Source organism: Polyodon spathula, chromosome 28 (genome assembly GCF_017654505.1).
Source record: "Polyodon spathula isolate WHYD16114869_AA chromosome 28, ASM1765450v1, whole genome shotgun sequence".
NCBI lineage: Eukaryota > Metazoa > Chordata > Actinopteri > Acipenseriformes > Polyodontidae > Polyodon > Polyodon spathula.
This window is the reverse complement of record NC_054561.1, coordinates 136,348-155,753: the sequence shown is the minus strand read 5'-3', so window position 1 is coordinate 155,753 and position 19,406 is coordinate 136,348. Positions and strand designations below refer to the sequence as shown.

The window sequence follows — 19,406 nt, the reverse complement described above, 5'->3', positions numbered from 1 at the left end:
ACACACACACACACACACACACACATTAGTATATATGTTAGTAGAGTGAGTTTCAACAGTGCACGCCTAATTTCGTGTATGTTTTTGTCTGAAGAGCAGTTTGGAGTTAATTTGACACCAGCTCTTTTTATCTATGTATGTATTTTTGTGTAAATAATGAATTTCAGCTGTCGTTACGTTGTCAGCTCCAGTGTGTACTGGTGTCTGGGTTTTTAAAGTTAATAAAACCAGTCACCTGACACCGAGCGGTACTTTGACAGAGTTCAGCACCTCTGCTGTGCAGAATTCGCGGAGTCTCCACATCGGGTTTGGATTTTGATACCGATTTTATTATTATGATTATTAATATTATATTTAAAAATAATAATAATTGAACCTTGCTGCATTTGATAATCATCCTAAAACCTTGTTTTTCAGTAGTATTTAAAACAAACAAACAAACAAACAAAAAAAATCCGCACAACAGTTTGTGTGCATGTAGATGTGATTCAATTTTTTTTTTTTTTTACGCACATGTGCAGTTTGTGTGCATGTAGATGTGATTCAATCCGCACAGCAGTTTGTGTGCATGTAGATGTGATTCAATCCGCACAACAGTTTGTGTGCATGTAGATGTGATTCAATCCGCACAACAGTTTGTGTGCATTGTAGCTGTGATTCAATCCGCACAGGGTCGGTGTTGTAGAGTGATTCAATCCGCACAACAGTGTGTGCATGTAGTGTGATTCAATCCGCACAACTACCTGTTATTCGCTGCGAGTGTTACTGCGCCTGCCAAACCCGCACAACAGATTGTGTGCATGTAGTTGTGATTCAATCCGCACAACAGTTTGTGTGCATGTAGATGTGATTCAATCCGCACAACAGTTTGTGTGCATGTAGATGTGATTCAATCCGCACAACAGTTTGTGTGCATGTAGATGTGATTCAATCCGCACACAGTGTGTGCATGTAGATGTGATTCAATCCGCACAACAGTTTGTGTGCATGTAGATGTGATTCAATCCGCACAACAGTTTGTGTGCATGTAGATGTGATTCAATCCGCACAACAGTTTGTGTGCATGTAGATGTGATTCAATCCGCACAACAGTTTGTGTGCATGTAGATGTGATTCAATCCGCACAACAGTTTGTGTGCATGTAGATGTGATTCAATCCGCACAACAGTTTGTGTGCATGTAGATGTGATTCAATCCGCACAACAGTTTGTGTGCATGTAGATGTGATTCAATCCGCACAACAGTTTGTGTGCATGTAGATGTGATTCAATCCGCACAACAGTTTGTGTGCATGTAGATGTGATTCAATCCGCACAACAGTTTGTGTGCATGTAGATGTGATTCAATCCGCACAACAGTTTGTGTGCATGTAGATGTGATTTAGGACAAGAAAAAAACTTCAATAGTAAATACAACGTAATTGTTTTTACAGATGTGTCTATTTTTCATGCTATGCAAGCGTATTCAAAATCACTTTGTGTCGTGGTTTGATAATGCACGCAAAGGCTGTTACACATTTGCCATAAACGCTACTACCAAACGGCTCTTGTGCGCGTAACCCGTTACACAGTGCTGTGCAGAGTCGGGATTTCTTTGTTTGAATCGGGGTTGTAAATTGCTGCAGCTTGATGTCTGGCGACGGGCTGCGTTGTGTCTCTGGTGCCGGCGGTCTGTAGTAATGCGCGCCTGCAGCTAGTTTCAGCACCATCGATCTCAGGACAGCGCCACGCCTCCCGCAATGCTAAACCGAAGCGATCACGGTGACAATTCAAATCACGGTTTATTAGTCTTGCCACCCGGTTCAGCTGGGAACATTGATTTATTTAAACCCCCTTTTTGTGTGTGTGTGTGTGTGTTTGTGTGTGTGTGTGGTTGTGTTACACCCTCAAAAAAAAAGTGAATGACTTCAGCATCGTAAACGCATAATTAAATGAAACAGCAGCTGATGAGTGGCAATAAAGATGAAATGTTAATTCTGCAGTTACCTCGTGTAGATGCCGGGCTTGCTTTCGGTTTGTTTGCAAGAAGTCAGTTTGATGCATAATTTATTATTATTATTATTATTATTATTATTATTATTATTATTATTATTATTATTATTATTATTATTAGATTTGCATTCATTACTAAAAATAAAAGACATTTTAGGACACGTCTAACAAATATAACCCAGTGGATGAGTTTCAATGTAACACCATCTTAACAGTGCAGGAATTCTGCTTATGCTGACTGAGGTTAGTGTAGAGAAGACACATGGGGTCGTAACCCTGGTAACATAGAGTTAAGGGGGCAGCTTTACAATAGCCCCGACACCTGTGCTGCTGTCGGAACAGTCAGTTCTGACAAGCTGATGCTCTCGAGCCAAACTGTGCAAAGAAGTAAGACTCCCATTGCATAGTTTAGTAAGACACACCTGAGCTTGTCACCTATACACAGTGGCTGATCCAGCTCCCATGCAAATCCTGGAATGGGTGGAATGGGGCTGTACAACAGAGAGTCTTATTACCATCCCAGCACTGAGAAGCGAACCATGAAGCTCCTTTCACTTCTAGCTATGTGAGCCAGACTGGAACCCGAAACTCTGCTGTCCACACATGCAGTCCCACAGCTGACCTCTTTTCCTGACAAAGTGCAGAGTGAGTGAATGAGTGAGAGACAGAGAGAGAGAGTGAGTGAGTGAGAGAGAGAGAGAGAGAGAGAGAGAGAGAGAGAGAGAGAGAGAGAGAGAGAGAGAGAGAGGAGAGAGAGAGGGGAGAGAGAGAGAGAGAGAGAGAGAGAGAGAGAGAGAGAGAGAGAATCAGTTAGAGCAATATGTGTGTTGTGTGGTGTGTTGCAATGGACTCTTCCATTGCGGACCGAGGGGTTGGGGGTTGCGCCGGGGTTAGGGCGGGTGGGTGGCGTGGTGTGTGTGTGTGTGTGTACTGGTGCTGTGGTTGACCATTATTTAAGTGTGGATCATTTTGCACTCAGACATACAGACAATATGAAAATGTCATGTGTGTGTGTTGCAATGGATCTCTTCCAAGCGACCGAGGTGTTAATAATACCAGCATATGACCTGTCCTTCCCTCTCCTATACAGAGCTGGCTCTCTAGTTGAATGCTAAGTCATGTGAACCGGATGGATTGCGGTTTCCTTCCAGCTTTCATCTCTCCATTCAGTTCAATGGGCTGAGGTGCTGATTCACTACAGTGCGACTGAAGCCAGAACCCGGATAGTCATTCATGGAAAAGTAATCGAAGCAGACAGAGATGCTCGAAGCTACTTTTAAGGTTTCATGTTGCGCCTGGTGTTGGTCTGTCAAGGCAAGGTTTTGATAGAAAGATAATGTGCTGTTATGTTGGAAAATGCATTCGGTCTGTTGCTTTCTGCCTGTGGGTCACTTGTTGAATCCTTCGTATTCGTACCCTGGACGCGGCTAACAGTGCATCTCGCATGTGCATTCTCAAAAGGGTCACAGAGTGCTATATTCAGTGTGGGTTGTTTTAAATCAGGTTGTAGATGTCATGTATTACAGGCTTGTTTTCTTGTTGCTAGCTTGACCCTATTTGAAAGCCTTGCTGGATGTATCTCGTCCCAGTTCTGAGCAGACCCAAGCCTGATCGCTCTCAGGAGCTGCAGCTAGCATGGCTCTGCCTGGTCAGCATGAGGGTGAACTCATTCAGCCAGTGGGCACAGATGTAACCTCACTGCCATTAAAGGAAAGCAAGAAGCAGAGATGATTCAATTACAGGACGGAAAACCAGCAACCGCATAAACAGAGTTCCTACAGCTTCACTGTGAGGAGCACTTGCATGCACAAGAAACACACAAACAAACAGGAACCAAAACTAAAAGGCCCTATACAGAAAATCAAGACAACGTGTGCTCTGTTTGTATGGGCACTGTTTTGAGGCGACGCGATGTCAAAACAATCTGTAAGGGAGCATGCTTCATTCAGCCAACATTACGAAGGCGTATGCACGTTGTCAAATCAACCCGGCTCAATTCAGACTTTGTGCCTGATCCATTCTGCAACTTGTGAATGCACATACAAAACACACTTCTTTGCTTGCAAATATTCCCCACTCCTTTATTAATCTGGTAGGGTTTGTAAAAAAAAAAAAAATCCATATCCTGCGTGCTTAGTCGAAAACGTATTTCTTTTTAAAACCATTTGTAGAGCTGGCATTTCAGGTGTTAAATGATTCAGAATTATACTAAATTCAATGACACACATGTGGACTAGAAAGTGTTAAATGATGTTTGTCTTGGTGCTAAAATGAACGCAGCAAGGTATTTAGAAATCAGTGCTGGATGCGTTTCTGTTTTTTTTTTTTTTTTTTTTTTTTTTATTAATTAGGGCACGACTTCAGACATATTTTCAGCCTGCCGCTGCCTGATTGCCTCTTTTCTTCCTGGCACAATATATTCCAGTTAACCTAGCTGACCCCTTTCCCTTTCCCCCCAGTCTAGTTTAATTAACATGACGTCTTCATGTTAAAGTTTATCAGTCCACAGGCTGCTGTCTGAGAGTCTTATACAGCACAGTAGAACTAACTCCAGAATGGCTTGCGTGTGATCTGAACAGGGCTTTTAAACCACTTTGTGTGCGTAGTGACTGAGAGGAAGAGAAGTCACAACGTTGTCCTGTTCACACGGCGTTCAACTCACAGGTTATTGAAAGACTGTTTAAGAAGCTGAGGGATTAAATAAAGTTTGATCTTCGACTGCTGTTGGTTTCCGCTGACACAAGCTCATGAAAAACACTATGAAGTGTTGCACAGTGCTGGCAGGATTTTGCCGTGCTGGCCGAGGGCAGGCACAAGGTGGGTCTGGTGATACAGTAGTTGGATTTTCTCATGCTGGCCGTGTAAGGTCACTGTGCAGTACCAGAGTGAGATACTGTGAAAGTCTCTTAGTTCATTCTTAACCAGCGCTAAGCAGGATTGACACCCGCAGCAGCAGGAGGTTATGGATGACATAATGCATCATCGCAGGGATGGCAATAAGACTCCGTTTGCATAGCAATTTGATCCATTCCTGGTTTTACTGAGGTTAATAAGACACACCTGTGCTTGTTTCCTAAACACTGTGGCTAATCGAGCTCATAGTAAAACCTGGAATGGGTGAAGCTGCTATGTGGTAGGAGTCTTATCTCCGTCCCTGCGGTTCCCATCAGCAGGTGTTTGTTTGTGTTCATTTCCCTCCCCGCCGCTGGCAGGTATTAGTTGGGGCTTCAGAAGCTCAGTTAAGCAAAGCCGCGGCCGCTTTGAAACGGAGGCCGTCTGCAAACAAATAAAGAAGAAAATCAAATCAGTGTTCATATTTTAACACTAAACACAGATGAATATAATATTTTCAACTTCTTTTACATATGAGGAACTGCACCTTCGTATTGCAGTACCCCATACTGTTCCAGGACCTTAGGAGTCCAGTTTAAAAACAGGGGAGCGTTGAAACTACTGATCCTGCTCCCTCTGCCACTTCTTCAAACAATACCAGTCACGGCTCTCCTTAAAGAGCCCGGTGCTGCCTCATTCCTCTCTTACCAGGGTGTAATGAAGTGACTGCCCCACCCAGTGCCAGCGTCTCTGGCTCGCAGCCAGTGTTTACTGTGACGCTACGAGGCAGTCACACTGATGTAGTGTACAGCTACGGGCAAAGTCAAGCATCAACTACAATTTTAGGACGAAAACGCAATTCCAGAGCATCTCATTATCCTGTGCATAGAGGACGCAAGTTCTGAAGTTAAAAAAACAACAAGGCATTTTTAACATAGCAGCTCCTGGGAGCACTCTCTTTTTTTTTTTTTTTAAGTCTTATGTAAGGTGTCTGTTATGAGAGCAGAAAGCGTTTCACACAGACTGGGTGAACCCAAAGCCTGATCTGGATGACAACAATAAGAGACATCTTACACCCCGGTGTATTACCTTATTATTATAAATTACACACACACACACACAAAAAAAACCCAAAGGATTGTAGCTTTCAAATCAATACACAGAATCAGCTTTTACACCCCTGTCTCTGGATCCCGGAGATCCTTCAGGTGTGGTCCTAGTTGTGATCCACAGGCTGTTATTCAATGCCTTGCCATTCACAGAAAAGCAGCTGTCATCCAGTCCTAGACACTGCTGCAGGGAGCCAGCATGCAATCATTAACCCTAATTATCCATCCTGGCCGACATTAGCACCAGCCATTAAACAGAAAATTCCACTTTCTTTTCATATATAAGCCTTTACGTATTTTTATTTAAAAAAGTATTTTTTTTTTTTTACAGTTTCTGTGCTAGACTGGTTTTGAATACCATTTGAGTCTCCCATGCAAACTGTGTTACGTCTCCTAGGTTTTGAAAAAAACGCTTGATCAAATACCACGACACTAGCAACGCAACAGCCTGCTGTCAACTGCAGGGTTTGGAAGTAAGACTGCTGTTGCACAGCGGTTTCACACGTTCCAGAGTTTAATAAGAGGCTGATTAGCCACAGTGTGTACTGGTAACAAGCTCGGGCGTGTCTTATTGAACTCGTAGGAAAACCGGGAATGGATTGGACTGCTATGCAACGGGCATCTTACCGACATCCCTGTGTGAAACGCTTCAGTCTCAAAATAATAATTTAAAAAGTCAGTGAGTAGCCAGGTTTAACCAGCATGAAATACAATACTGTAGAATACTTAGGTGGGGAGCGGGGAGGCGTTGACTGCCTGTGATTGTGCACCTGGGGGTTACTGGCATTAATAATAATAGCGTGAATAATAACACTGAGCCAGACCCAAAACAGAGATCAGAAAAACTGCTTCTTCCCACCCGCCTGGCTGATTAATCTAAATGAAACCGCGTTTCAGGCTGCAGAATGAACTGAAGATTACAGAAGAACATGAGAAAGTTTACAAACGACAGGAGGCCATTCGGCCCATCTTGCTCGTTTGGTTGTTAGCAGCTTATTGATCCCAGAATCTCATCAAGCAGCTTCTTGAAGGATCCCAGGGTGTCGGCTTCAACAGCATTACTATCCAGACCCATCTACAAGTTCACTCACACACATGCGAATGCACAGAGCGTCCTCGTTTCCTATTGCAAACGTGTAAAAAAAAAAAAAAAAAGTCTATACACTCCAGAGTTTTTCTGATTATACCCCAATCAGAGAACAGGTCGGCCTGGAGGTTTGGAATCTGTTTTTAAGGGGATTGGGCTGGATTCTCAAAGCTGTTTACTGCAAATCTTCATTATTTAAACAATAGAGATCCCAAACCAGAGATGTGATGTCACAGTGTTATTGTGTAGCGCTGTGCTCTACCCCACCCCACTCACCCACCCCGTCCCTCTCTCCCTCTCTCTCTCTGTCTCTCTCTCTCTCTGCAGTGTACGCGCACGTAAGAGCAGGTCCGTTCGAGAAGTCTGGATGATGGTTTTTAAGGAGGAGAGGCTGAGGAGAGATGAGAAGCTGGTTAGGAGAGAGCGAGAGCAGCAGGTGGGATGACATCATCGGCCAAACTGCAGCACCACTGCAGCATTGTGAACATAGACATGTCAGAGACTGCTGCTGCTGCTGTGCGCTGCCAGCACCCTCTCCCTCTCCCTCTCCCTCTCCCTCTCTCTCACACACACACAACACACACACACTCCCTGACACACTTACAGTAGCATTGCACACTGCAGCCCCGCCTGACACAAAGACATGTCAGAGCTGCTGCCCAGCACCCTCTCCCTCTCCCTCTCTCTCACACACACACACACACACACACACACACACACACACACACACACACTCCAGTCCCTGACACACTGTGAGTAGTGTTGCACACTGCAGCCCGCCTGACACAAAGACGTCAGTAGCTGCTGCCCAGCACCCTCTCAGGGAGCTCAGAGTTTCTCTCTCACTCACAAATTTAAAGTAATAACATGACTCACTTACAGTACGCTGCACACTGCAGCCCCGCCTCACAAAAGACATGTCAGAGCTGCTGCTGCTCCCACTCCCTTCCCTCGAACGGGTTACACCACAAGAGAGGGAGATCCAGACACTTACAGTAGATGTGGATGAGCAGCCCCGGCCGGACACAAAGACATGTCGCGAGCTGCTGCCCAGCACCCTGGAGAGGGCCTCTCAGGGAGCCTCGACACACACACCACACACACACACACACACACACTCCCTGACACACTTACAGTAGCATTGCACACTGCAGCCCCGCCTGACACAAAGACATGTCAGAGCTGCTGCCCAGCACCTTCTCCCTCTCCCTCTCCCTCACCCTCTCCCTCTCATCACACACACCTCTCAGACACACACACACTCCCTGAGCACTTACAGTAGCATTGCACACTGCAGCCCCGCCTGACACAAAGACATGTCAGAGCTGCTGCCCAGCACCCTCTCCCTCTCCCTCTCTCACACACACACACACACACACACACACACACAAAGACATGTCAGAGCTGCTGCTGCTGCTGCTGCCCAGCACCCTCTCCCTCTCCACTCTCTCACACTCACACACACACACACACACACACACACACACACTCCCTGACACACTTACAGTAGCATTGCACGCTGCAGCCCCGCCTGACACAAAGACATGTCTAATCTAATACAGGGTCACTTACTCTAGATTTGCGATACCCGGGCTTTGTTTGCTTTTCAGAGGCACGGAGAAGTTTTCGGACTAAATTAAAGTCTAAATGTGTTAAAAAGGTTGTTTTTTTTTTTCACCGCAAGAGAGTTGATTCTGAAATATAATCCGAATCGCTAGCAGCTTATTTATTTTTCTGTAAGGAGAGGCTACGACTATTTTAAATGAAATGGCCGAGTTGTTTGATTCTAGTTCATTTTATTGTGTGCGTTTTATTTCTGAAAATATTGGGCTAATGCAAATTTAGGGTAAATAGTTTTGAGAATCTGGACTAAAGTGTTCACAGCCACAACCTGCGCATATGACTCCCTTATAAACGTCCCCATAGTAATAAAGCACAGTGAGAGCATGGCAAAGCATATGTAAGGGTAGTAAAGCACTGAGAGGTGCGGCAAAGCATATTACAAAAATAACACAGCAAACCAGGGTAAACTAAATGCAGAGTAGAAGCATGGGGAGGGGGGGGGGGGGTACTGCTGTGATTTTAAACTGAGCAGAGTTTTAACTGGTTTAAGAGACTGGAACCCTTAAAGGAATCCGCGCTAAACCAGTGCAGAGGGTTTATATACAGCACAATCAAACTGCCATTCCCAACACACATCTCATTTATCACACACACTAAATGTCTGCTGTTTGCCTTCTGTCACGGTCTGTTGTTTGCCATTCCCTGTGCATCAGTAAGAGCTGAGCAGCAGTCACTGAAGCCCTCCTCCCCACACACACACATACTCCCGTTGCCAGGATACCACTGAGGAGCAGGTTGCTATGGCAACAGACTAATACCTACTGGAGATAGAGGGATGCAGTCTGACTTGTTGCAGTAGGCTTGTGTTCCTCCATCACCCCAGGAAAAAACAACAAGGCAGACAGCAGAGTCAGACCGGCCCTTCCTCCATCACCCCAGGAAAAAACAACAAGGCAGACAGCAGAGTCAGACCGGCCCTTCCTCCATCACCCCAGGAAAAAACAACAAGGCAGACAGCAGAGTCAGACCGGCCCTTCCTCCATCACCCCAGGAAAAAACAACAAGGCAGACAGCAGAGTCAGACCGGCCCTTCCTCCATCACCCCAGGAAAAAACAACAAGGCAGACAGCAGAGTCAGACCGGCCCTTTGTGTAGCAGAGTAACACAGCAAGGGTGTGTGTGTGCGTGTGTGTGCGTGTGTGTGCGTGTGCGTGTGTGCGTGTGTGTTGAGCAGAGGTCTGCCTGTCTGTCTGTCTGTCTGTCAATCTATCTGTTTCTGTGCTGGTATTTGTATTTTTGCCCATGTGTCTGATGAAATGTGTCTTTCTGCTAGTTTCTGTTTTTGTGTGTGTGTATTGAATTCTGAGTTTTGTTTTTGTAGCCACAGTGATGGTGGTAGCGGGTATGGGGGGGGTCCAAACCTACCTACAGCAGCACAAAGAATAAAAAACATCCATTTTCTTCAAATACACTGTAAATGGAATTTCTTACTTGCCCATGGTATTCACATCCAGTGATAAAACAAACACATGTGTGTTATTCCAAAGCTGACAGACTTGCAGAACTCCGTAGGATCTGTTTTAACGGATCGAAATGCTGCTGAGCTCGGCTGCTTGTGCTGTGCCCTGGCGGAGCTAATAATAAAGTAACAAAGCTTCATAATAAAGTAAGAAGAAAGCCCCCCCCTGGCTGAATGGGACAAGGATGAAAGTGGTCAGGTGGATTTCAAGGTGTTTCAGGATTTGCAATCCCTGTGTTGCTCTTGATGAAATTTGTCTAGATTCTTCTCTAGCTGACTGAATTATGTGATATCAAGTTGGATCTCTTCTGCTTTGTACCTTGAACCAAACACCTTTGTGGTGAAAATGACAGCTTTTTTTGAGGTGGTTTCCATAAGTAAGGCTGTAAAACAGTGGAGGCTGGGTTCAAACCCGCTCAAACACACACCGTAGCGAGTGCCTTAACCCTTAACCGCTGTGCAAAAGAACTGGGTCTGACTGCACTGCAGGTGTGGCTCTAGAGCTTTTAACCTCCTCTCATCTCGACGACAGGGGTCAGAATTAAAGGCACCGATACCAGTGAAGAAACGATTGCTGCTTCTCTTAGACTCTGCAGAGAACAGCAAGCCACACAAAAGCAAGCAGCTGTTTGCTTCGCTTGTTTTCACTGTGAATGCAAATGATCCCAATCACTACCAATGAGTGACCCTCCCTTGTGGAGAGCTCAATAATCGAGTAATCGGTTCACGCAGCTCCGCTGTTCCCTCATCCTGTAGGTTCCTACTAACACTGTGTCTGTGTGTGTGTGTCTGTGTGTGTGTGTGCGTGTGTTTCAGATAACCAGTTCAGGATGTCGATTCTGGAGAGACTGGAGCAAATGGAACGCAGGATGGCTGAGATGAGCAGTCCTCACCAGCAGGGGGCAGGAGGTCCGGCCGGGGGAGGAGGAGGGGGTGCTGGGGGCAACACCAGCCAGGCACAGGTACGACAAGCTGCCACACTCCCACTGCACTGTAAATTAATTTAGGGGTGTCTCTTATCAGTGCGGACTGAGATCTGGCTGCTCAGACTCTGCGAAAGTGAGTTGAATAGTGAGTTTATCAATTACTCTTCTTCTTCGTTAAGTATTTATAGGGACTGGTCAGTGCCCTGTCGGGTCCTGATTCTCTTTGGATAGAGAGCTGTTTGCTGTTTTTGAATTCCCTGTGCTATATATAAGAGTTGCTCTGTGTTACTTGTTCTCTATACTCTATCTATCTAGCTCTATCTATATCAAGGTGTTACTTTGTGTTGCTTGTTCTCTGTACTCTCTATCTATCTATCTATCTATCTATCTATCTATCTATCTATCTATCTATCTATCTATCTATATCAAGGTGTTGCTCTGTGTTGCAGTGCGTGTCGGGCCCTGGCCAGGCTGGCACCTCCTTCGAGAGCCGAGTGGTGGTGGTGTGTGAGAAGATGATGGGTCGGACTTGCTGGGCCAAATCCAAACACCTGATCCACTCCAAGACCTTCCGAGGCATGACTCTGCTGCACCTGGCGGCCGCGCAGGGCTACGGCACGCTCATCCAGACACTCATCAAGTGGCGGTAAGGGGCTGGCAAGCGGCTCACGCCCCACTAACGTGGTAAACTTTGTGTTGGAGAGAGCTGGGAGGGTTAGTCTCTGTGTAACGTATGCTTCTTCCCCCCCCCCCCCCCCCTTCCCCAGCACAAAGCACGCTGACAGCATCGATTTGGAGCTGGAGGTCGACCCCTTGAACGTGGATCACTTCTCCTGCACCCCCCTGGTAAGAACAGATCACCTGTATAGATACGCCAAACTCTCTGTTGCGGCCAAGTGCACAGATGTTTACAATGGTTGTTAACGATTTTAAGGCACTCTTCTAGCAGTTTGAGAGGTGACCCAGGTGTGCTGCCTCACCCCTCGCTCTCCCTGTTTCAGATGTGGGCGTGTGCTCTCGGTCACTTGGAGGCAGCAGTGGTTCTGTATAAGTGGGACCGGCGGGCCCTGTCGATCCCGGACTCGCTGGGCCGGCTGCCCCTGTCCATCGCTCGCTCGCGTGGGCACACCAAGCTGGCTGAGTGCCTGGAGCAGCTGCAGAGAGAAGAGCAACAGACCCCGCACCTGCCCCCAGCCCCCAGGTACATCCTCCAAGAATACACTTACTCAATTCAATTATACTGTACTGTCTCCAACCCCAATGGGAAAACCCCAACCCCAGCCCTAACCCCAACCCCAGCCCCAACCCAACCCCAACCCCAGCCCCAAACCCAATGCCAACCCCAACCCTGATCCGTGTTGTATGAGCAGAGTTAGCAGCTGTGAACTGAGGGGCTGTTAAAAGGGCTGTTAAGAGCTATTTTTCTGGTAACGTATGTTTTTCTCTTGTACATAAAGAAGAACGCTGTGGTACGGTGCAGTTTTAAACTTGCCCTCCGCCGCCTCCTCCTCTCTCCCCCAGGATGCACTTCTCCCCCGGCTCCGAGGCTGCGGATGAGAGCTGGATGTCGTCATGGAGCAGCGCTGGTGCCGGCGCCGTCACGGCCTCGGAGACCCAAAAAGGGAGCGCGAGCAATCCCAACCCAGGTCCGTCCAGCACCACTCGCAGTAAAGAAATCAAGCTTGCTGGGGTTTTATCAACATCTGCTGTGTTTCCAGTGATGGAAATAAAACATAACAGTTTCACCCATTCCAGGTTTTACTATGAGCTTGATCAGCCTCATACAGGTAACGAGCTCCGGTGTGTCTTATAAAAACCAGGAATGGATCAAACTGCTCTGCAATGGGGAGTCCTATTTGCAACCCTGGCTTCTCGTTTTTTTTTTTAACCAATGAGAACTTTTGTAAAATCTCTCTCTTTCTCTCTCTCTCTCTCTCTCTCTCTCTCTCTCTCTCTCTCTCTCTCTCTCTCTCTCCTCTCTATATATATATATATATATATATATATGTATGTATATTATATGTGCATATTTTAATGCAAGAAGACCCAGGTCCGAGCCTTCCAGCTACTACAGCACTGAGTGCCAGCGCGATCTTCCCCTAGCCAAGAAACACAAACCCAACCCTGAGCTGTTCCAGCCCCGACCCGACAAGGCCATGTCCGTGCCTCTGAGCCTGGAGCAGCACCAGCTCCGCAGACACAGCCTGGGGGGCAGCGACGGCAACAACTCTACTAACTCCAGCAGCGGCATGAACTGGAGCGCCAAGGACTTCTACAGCCACGGTGGAGCGGGGAGGAAGGGAGGGGGAGCAGGAGGAGGAGGAGGAGGGGCGGGGGGAGGGAGCGGTCAGGGGAGTGAGAAGCTGGCGGGCCGCCTGCGTCAGCGAGAGCCCATCAACGTGTTGATGATGGCGGAAAGGGAGATGGTGGACTCGGAGCTGCTGTCCTATCGGGAGAACCTGGAGAACGAGGACTGCCTGACGCACATGGACGACCTGCAGGTGCTGGGCTGGGCTGGGCTGGGCTGGGCTGTAATGCTGCACAAATCGATTATTTGATTATTCAGATTGAGCTGTCCACAGTCTGACAATCAGGGGAGTGTACTTGGTGTTGACCAGCCTGATTGTACCATTCATTTCATTAATATAGGGCTCTTTGTATGCAAGCATCCCACTGCAGTGAGTGCAGAAGCAGCTGCTGGGTTTGTGACGGTCGCTGCTTTTCTTAAAGACTCTGTGGAGAGCAGCGATCCACGCAGACCCAAGCAGCCGTTTCTTCACTCGTTTCATGTGGACCGGTAAATTAGCCCCATCAACCCGATAACCCTCACAGGTTGTGCTGCTGAACCCCAGGCTGACAAAGGGACTTTGCTGTTAAAACAGTAAGATAATGAACTCCGAGAGAGCGAGACTGATCGATTCACGCGGAGGCAAGGAAGAGCTGGCAGAGCCACTGGCGATTTATCTCTGTCACACTGAGCAGGGAGAGAGGGAGAGAAACTACAAGTGAAACATGACTCGGCTTCCCCTGCCTGTAGCTTGCAGGAGTGGCAATGCAGTAACGTAACAGGATTTAGAGTATTGACTTGTGCAGGGTGCAGTAAATATTTGATCTCATCAGTGATATCCTGCCTGTAAGATAAATTGTTGCTGCCGGACCTCTGAGATAGTAAGAGACGCAGGTGTTTCATTTGCTGCTGCAGCACAGTGCACATGCAGGATCCTGCCATTCAGGATCTGTCTCTCTGACTCCCTGTCTCTCTGACTCCCTGTCTCTCTGACTCTCTGTCTGTCTGACTCTCTGTCTCTCTGACTCCCTGTCTCTCTGACTCCCTGTCTCTCTGACTCCCTGTCTGTCTGACTCCCTGTCTGTCTGACTCTCTGTCTGTCTGACTCTCTGTCTCTCTGACTCTCAGTCTCTCTGACTCCCTGTCTGTCTGACTCCCTGTCTCTCTGACTCTCTGTCTGTCTGACTCTCTGTCTCTCTGACTCCCTGTCTGTCTGACTCTCTGTGTGTCTGTCTCTCTGACTCTCTGTCTCTCTGACTCCCTGTCTGTCTGACTCTCTGTCTGTCTGTCTCTCTGTCTCTGACTCTCAGTCTCTCTGACTCCCTGTCTGTCTGACTCTCTGTGTGTCTGTCTCTCTGACTCTCTGTCTCTCTGACTCTCTGTCTCTCTGACTCCCTGTGTGTCTGACTCTCAGTCTCTCTGACTCCCTGTCTCACTGACTCTCTGTGTGTCTGTCTGTCTGACTCTCAGTCTCGTCGACTCCCTGTCTGTCTGACTGTCTGTGTGTCTGTCTCTGACTCTCTGACTCTCAGTCTCTCTGACTCCCTGTCTGTCTGACTCTCTGTGTGTCTGTCTCTCTGACTCTCAGTCTCTCTGACTCTCTGTCTCTCTGACTCCCTGTCTGTCTGTCTCTCTCTCTGACTCCCTGTCTCTCTGACTCCCTGTCTGTCTGTCTCTCTGACTCTCAGTCTCGTTGACTCCCTGTCTGTCTGACTGTCTGTGTGTCTGTCTCTGACTCTCTGACTCTCTGTCTCTCTGACTCCCTGTGTGTCTGACTCTCAGTCTCTCTGACTCCCTGTCTCTCTGACTCTCAGTCTCTCTGACTCCCTGTCTGTCTGACTGTCTGTGTGTCTGTCTCTGTCTCTCTGACTCTCTGTCTCTCTGACTCTCAGTCTCGCTGACTCCCTGTCTGTCTGACTGTCTGTGTGTCTGTCTCTCTCTGACTCTCAGTCTCTCTGACTCCCTGTCTGTCTGACTCTCTGTGTGTCTGTCTCTCTGACTCTCAGTCTCGCTGACTCCCTGTCTGTCTGAATGTCTGTGTGTCTGTCTCTGACTCTCTGACTCTCTGTCTCTCTGACTCCCTGTGTGTCTGACTCTCAGTCTCTCTGACTCCCTGTCTCTCTGACTCAACACAGCACTGACTTCAGAAACTGCCTGCCTCTGTCTGAACACAGTGTGCCTGTCTCTGAACTCTCAGTCTGCTCTGACTCAACACAGTCTGCCTGACTCACAGCACTGTCTGTCTGACTCTCTGTCTGTCTGTCTGACTCTCAGTCTCTCTGACTCCCTGTCTGTCTGACTGTCTGACTGTCTGTGTGTCTGTCTGCGCAGGTCAACATGATGACACTGGCCGAGCAGATCATCGAGGCCACTCCGGAGCGGATCAAGCGGGAGAGCTTTGTTGCCGTGGAGACCACACCTCTGGCCGAGAGAGAGGACAGCGCAGGGGTCAGCAACACCATGAGCTGGCTGGCCAGTTACCTGGCCGACGTGGAGCAGCTGCCCAGCCTCGTTCACTTACGGTAATTGAGACATAATTTTGATTTTTTATTTAACATTGCGCAATCAAAGAGTTTCCCGGGAACCATAATAGCAGGACGGTATTTCATGTTAGATTTCGAAATGTCACATTTTTCAACTACAAAGCGGTGTGTAATTTAATTTGTTAGCTTGACATTATACAGCGGCTTTCATTCGACTTTATGAAGCTAAATGATTTCATTCTATACAGTGATGCAAAACGTTTGGCCACAGCAAAACACAGCAAAGAACTCCCAAACTTGGGTAATGCTTTTTAGTTCCCTGAATTAACTTTCACATTGTCTTACTGTTTTCAATGCATAGGATATGATTATTTGTATTTTTATTGTATTATTTCCAGAACCAAAAAGCTACGACTTAGAACAGTATTCTTTCTTGAATAGGGCAGATGTGCAGAGTGAGTTTTTAACTTTCAGCTAAAATTACAGTGTGAGCAAGAGAAGCAGGCAACCCTTTCTCGACCAGCATTGCCTGACTCAGTTTCTTATAGTTTTTAGGCCTTAGAATTGCGACGGAAGGTTTTGAAGTTCTGGGTGAGTTTGTAACCCTGCCTCTCCCTCTCTTCCAGATCCCTGTACAGCGAACCTCTGGCCCCTTCCTCGTACCCCAGCCTGAGCCCAGCCAGCTCCCCGGTCAGCGAGGGGGGCTTCGACAAGCCCACCCTGCCCTCGGCAGCAGACTGGACCGAGTTCCTCAGCGCCTCCAACAACAAGGTGGAGAGGGAGCTGGCTCAGCTCACCCTGTCTGACCCTGAGCAGAGGGAGCTCTACGAGGCAGCGAGACTGGTGCAGATAGCTATCCGCAAGTACAAGGTAACAGAGAGAAACAACACAGCACTGCCTTCAGAAACAACACAGCACTGCCTTCAGAAACAACACAGCACTGCCTTCAGAAACAACACAGCACTGCCTTCAGAAACAACACAGCACTGCCTTCAGAAACAACACAGCACTGCCTTCAGAAACAACACAGCACTGCCTTCAGAAACAACACAGCACTGCCTTCAGAAACTATACCACACTGCCTTCAGGAACAACACAGCACTGCCTTCAGAAACAACACAGCACTGCCTTCAGAAACAACACAGCACTGCCTTCAGAAACAACACAGCACTGCCTTCAGAAACAACACAGCACTGCCTTCAGAAACAACACAGCACTGCCTTCAGAAACAACACAGCACTGCCTTCAGAAACAACACAGCACTGCCTTCAGAAACAACACAGCACTGCCTTCAGAAACAACACAGCACTGCCTTCAGAAACAACACAGCACTGCCTTCAGAAACAACACAGCACTGCCTTCAGAAACAACACAGCACTGCCTTCAGAAACAACACAGCACTGCCTTCAGGAACAACACACACTGCCTTCAGCACTGCCTTCAGAAACAACACAGCACTGCCTTCAGAAACAACACAGCACTGCCTTCAGGAACTATACCACACTGCCTTCAGGAACTATACCATACTGCCTTCAGGAACTATACCACACTGCCTCCTGCCAGTACAAGGTAAACGAGGCAATCCCACACTGAATGCATGCTGCACTGCCTTGCTGTGCAGGGTGTCTCTGATTGTATCAGAGATATTGCTTCGTTCAGTCTGAGCAGCTCCGCTCCTCTTTGCAGTTCTCTCGTCCTCCAGGCTGCATGATACAATAGCGGAGATGCCCTACATGCAGCGCGATCCATTAAAAACCAGGCTTAAAAACCAGGCCACCAGCACGAGGCAAGCAAGACAGCATCACACCGGCTCTCCACCGGTACAACACCAGACTGCCTTCAGCAAGCCTGCATCTCCAGCGACACACACACACACACAGAGGCGCCTTTCCACTGCAAAACAAACACAGAAGAGCCAGCCTCCCATCGCTGGCTTTAATGAACCTGGCATTTCAAACTGTTTCTTCTTTAGTGGCATCTGTTCTGATCATAATTATCCCAGGGCCGTACAGAGCTGCAGGAGCTGGTGGGCACGTGGGTTACCTCCTTTCACTGCAGCTTCTCTGCCACCCTTCATCACTATCAGGGCTAATTAGTTGTGCCATTTCAAGGTGAAATATATATATATATAATTTTTTTTTTTTTTAATTATTTTAGGGACGTCCGTTAAGAGAGCAACAGGAAGTAGCGGCCGCTGTCATTCAACGTTGCTACAGGAAGTACAAAGAGGTAAGCAGTTAAAGTTTGCGTGAGGCGTGGCGGTTCCAGAAACTCCCACTAGCCCTGAGCCCAACCTGAAGAGGCAGGAGAGACTTATTAAACAGTGATCAGCTCTTTCACAGCACATTTAACAGGGGCCTGATTGCTCCCACTGGGCACTGGCTGATTACAATACCTAAACAAGGGGAGCTCTGTTCCTCAGGGCACCGTGGTAGAGAATCCTGGCAAGTGAACCTCATGGCCCTGTAGCATTTATTTATTGATGGATCATTCTATTTATAATGAACTCATTCAAGCCCAAGGCAGGCAGGGCATCATTATTTAAACAGTAAAGCTGGCACTGACACGTGCAAAGCTCCATCTGGCTCCTGGTAATTAGCACAGAAACCCAGGGGGGGGTTGGCTTTACTCTCAGCGCTGGTCCGGCCCGGGCACAGACCTCTCTCTCCGCAGGCAGGGACAAACACACCTGTTAGACAGGCTCAGGCGCCTGTGATGTCAGCAACAGCCAGCACCCCTGCTTTCTGACCTATTAGGAGTGACGTCTGGTCTGCTGCAGGGGGGGAGAGGGGGGGTCTGCTGCTGCTGCTGATGATGATGATTAATTAATGCCTGCAAAGTGAAGTGTGGGATTATATGCGTTGTGGATTTCCTGTATAAACTCAACAGATTAATTATGTGTCTCGCTTGTACTGTGTTTGCGTTGTGTGCTGGATGCTGGGCTGGGAAGGGTTCTGCCCCCCTGTTAAAAGCTCTGTACCCTTGAATGCAGACGAGCCCGGCCCGTTTGCGTGGCGGTTAGGCGGCTCGCTCGCGGCGTGCGGGGTTGCCAATTCGATCCTCTGCCCTGTTACACGTGCACGAGGGACCTGTTGTCTTTTTGTGATATTGCTGTACTTTGTGAATCTCTTCATCTCCTTTTCTATTTCAATTGCAAGCTTACATGGATAGCCTTGAAGGTAACACACATTGAAACAGCAGCTGTCATATTAATATTGCTATCACCCTGCTTTCAAATTACACATAATGCCCATTATTATTATTATTATTATTATTATTATTATTATTGATAGTGTATTTGTTGTTGTTATTGTTGTTGTTGTCTAATCCCCTGTGTGCGTCTCCCCTCTCTCACCAGTATGCACTTTATAAAAAGATGACGCAGGCCGCCATCCTTATCCAGAGTAAATTCCGCAGTTATCACGAGCAGAAGAAGTTCCAGCAGAGCCGGCGCGCGGCCGTGCTCATCCAGCAATACTACCGCAGCTACAAGGAGCTCGGGAGACTGCGCCCTCGCCGCCGCGCCGCCGCTGCCCTCAGGTAGGCTTGCTGCTTCAGTGCTTAGAGGAAGGGGCTTCAGACCAGGGGCTCCCCGGTTCAAATCCCCGC

At 47.7% G+C, this 19,406-nt stretch overlaps 1 protein-coding gene across 1 annotated transcript in view; it reads left to right on the top strand.

Annotated features, from left to right (window-relative positions):
* Nucleotides 1-19,406, top strand: part of camta1a (calmodulin binding transcription activator 1a) — a 43,531-nt gene that overhangs the window by 21,189 nt on the left and 2,936 nt on the right. Inside the window, exons 7-16 of the mRNA XM_041231336.1 lie at nt 10,918-11,063; nt 11,477-11,673; nt 11,795-11,873; nt 12,029-12,228; nt 12,549-12,737; nt 13,069-13,528; nt 15,646-15,836; nt 16,424-16,667; nt 17,955-18,026; nt 19,156-19,337. Coding sequence (XP_041087270.1) covers nt 10,918-11,063; nt 11,477-11,673; nt 11,795-11,873; nt 12,029-12,228; nt 12,549-12,737; nt 13,069-13,528; nt 15,646-15,836; nt 16,424-16,667; nt 17,955-18,026; nt 19,156-19,337 — 1,960 coding nt within the window. The remainder of the gene's footprint in view (nt 1-10,917; nt 11,064-11,476; nt 11,674-11,794; nt 11,874-12,028; nt 12,229-12,548; nt 12,738-13,068; nt 13,529-15,645; nt 15,837-16,423; nt 16,668-17,954; nt 18,027-19,155; nt 19,338-19,406) is intronic.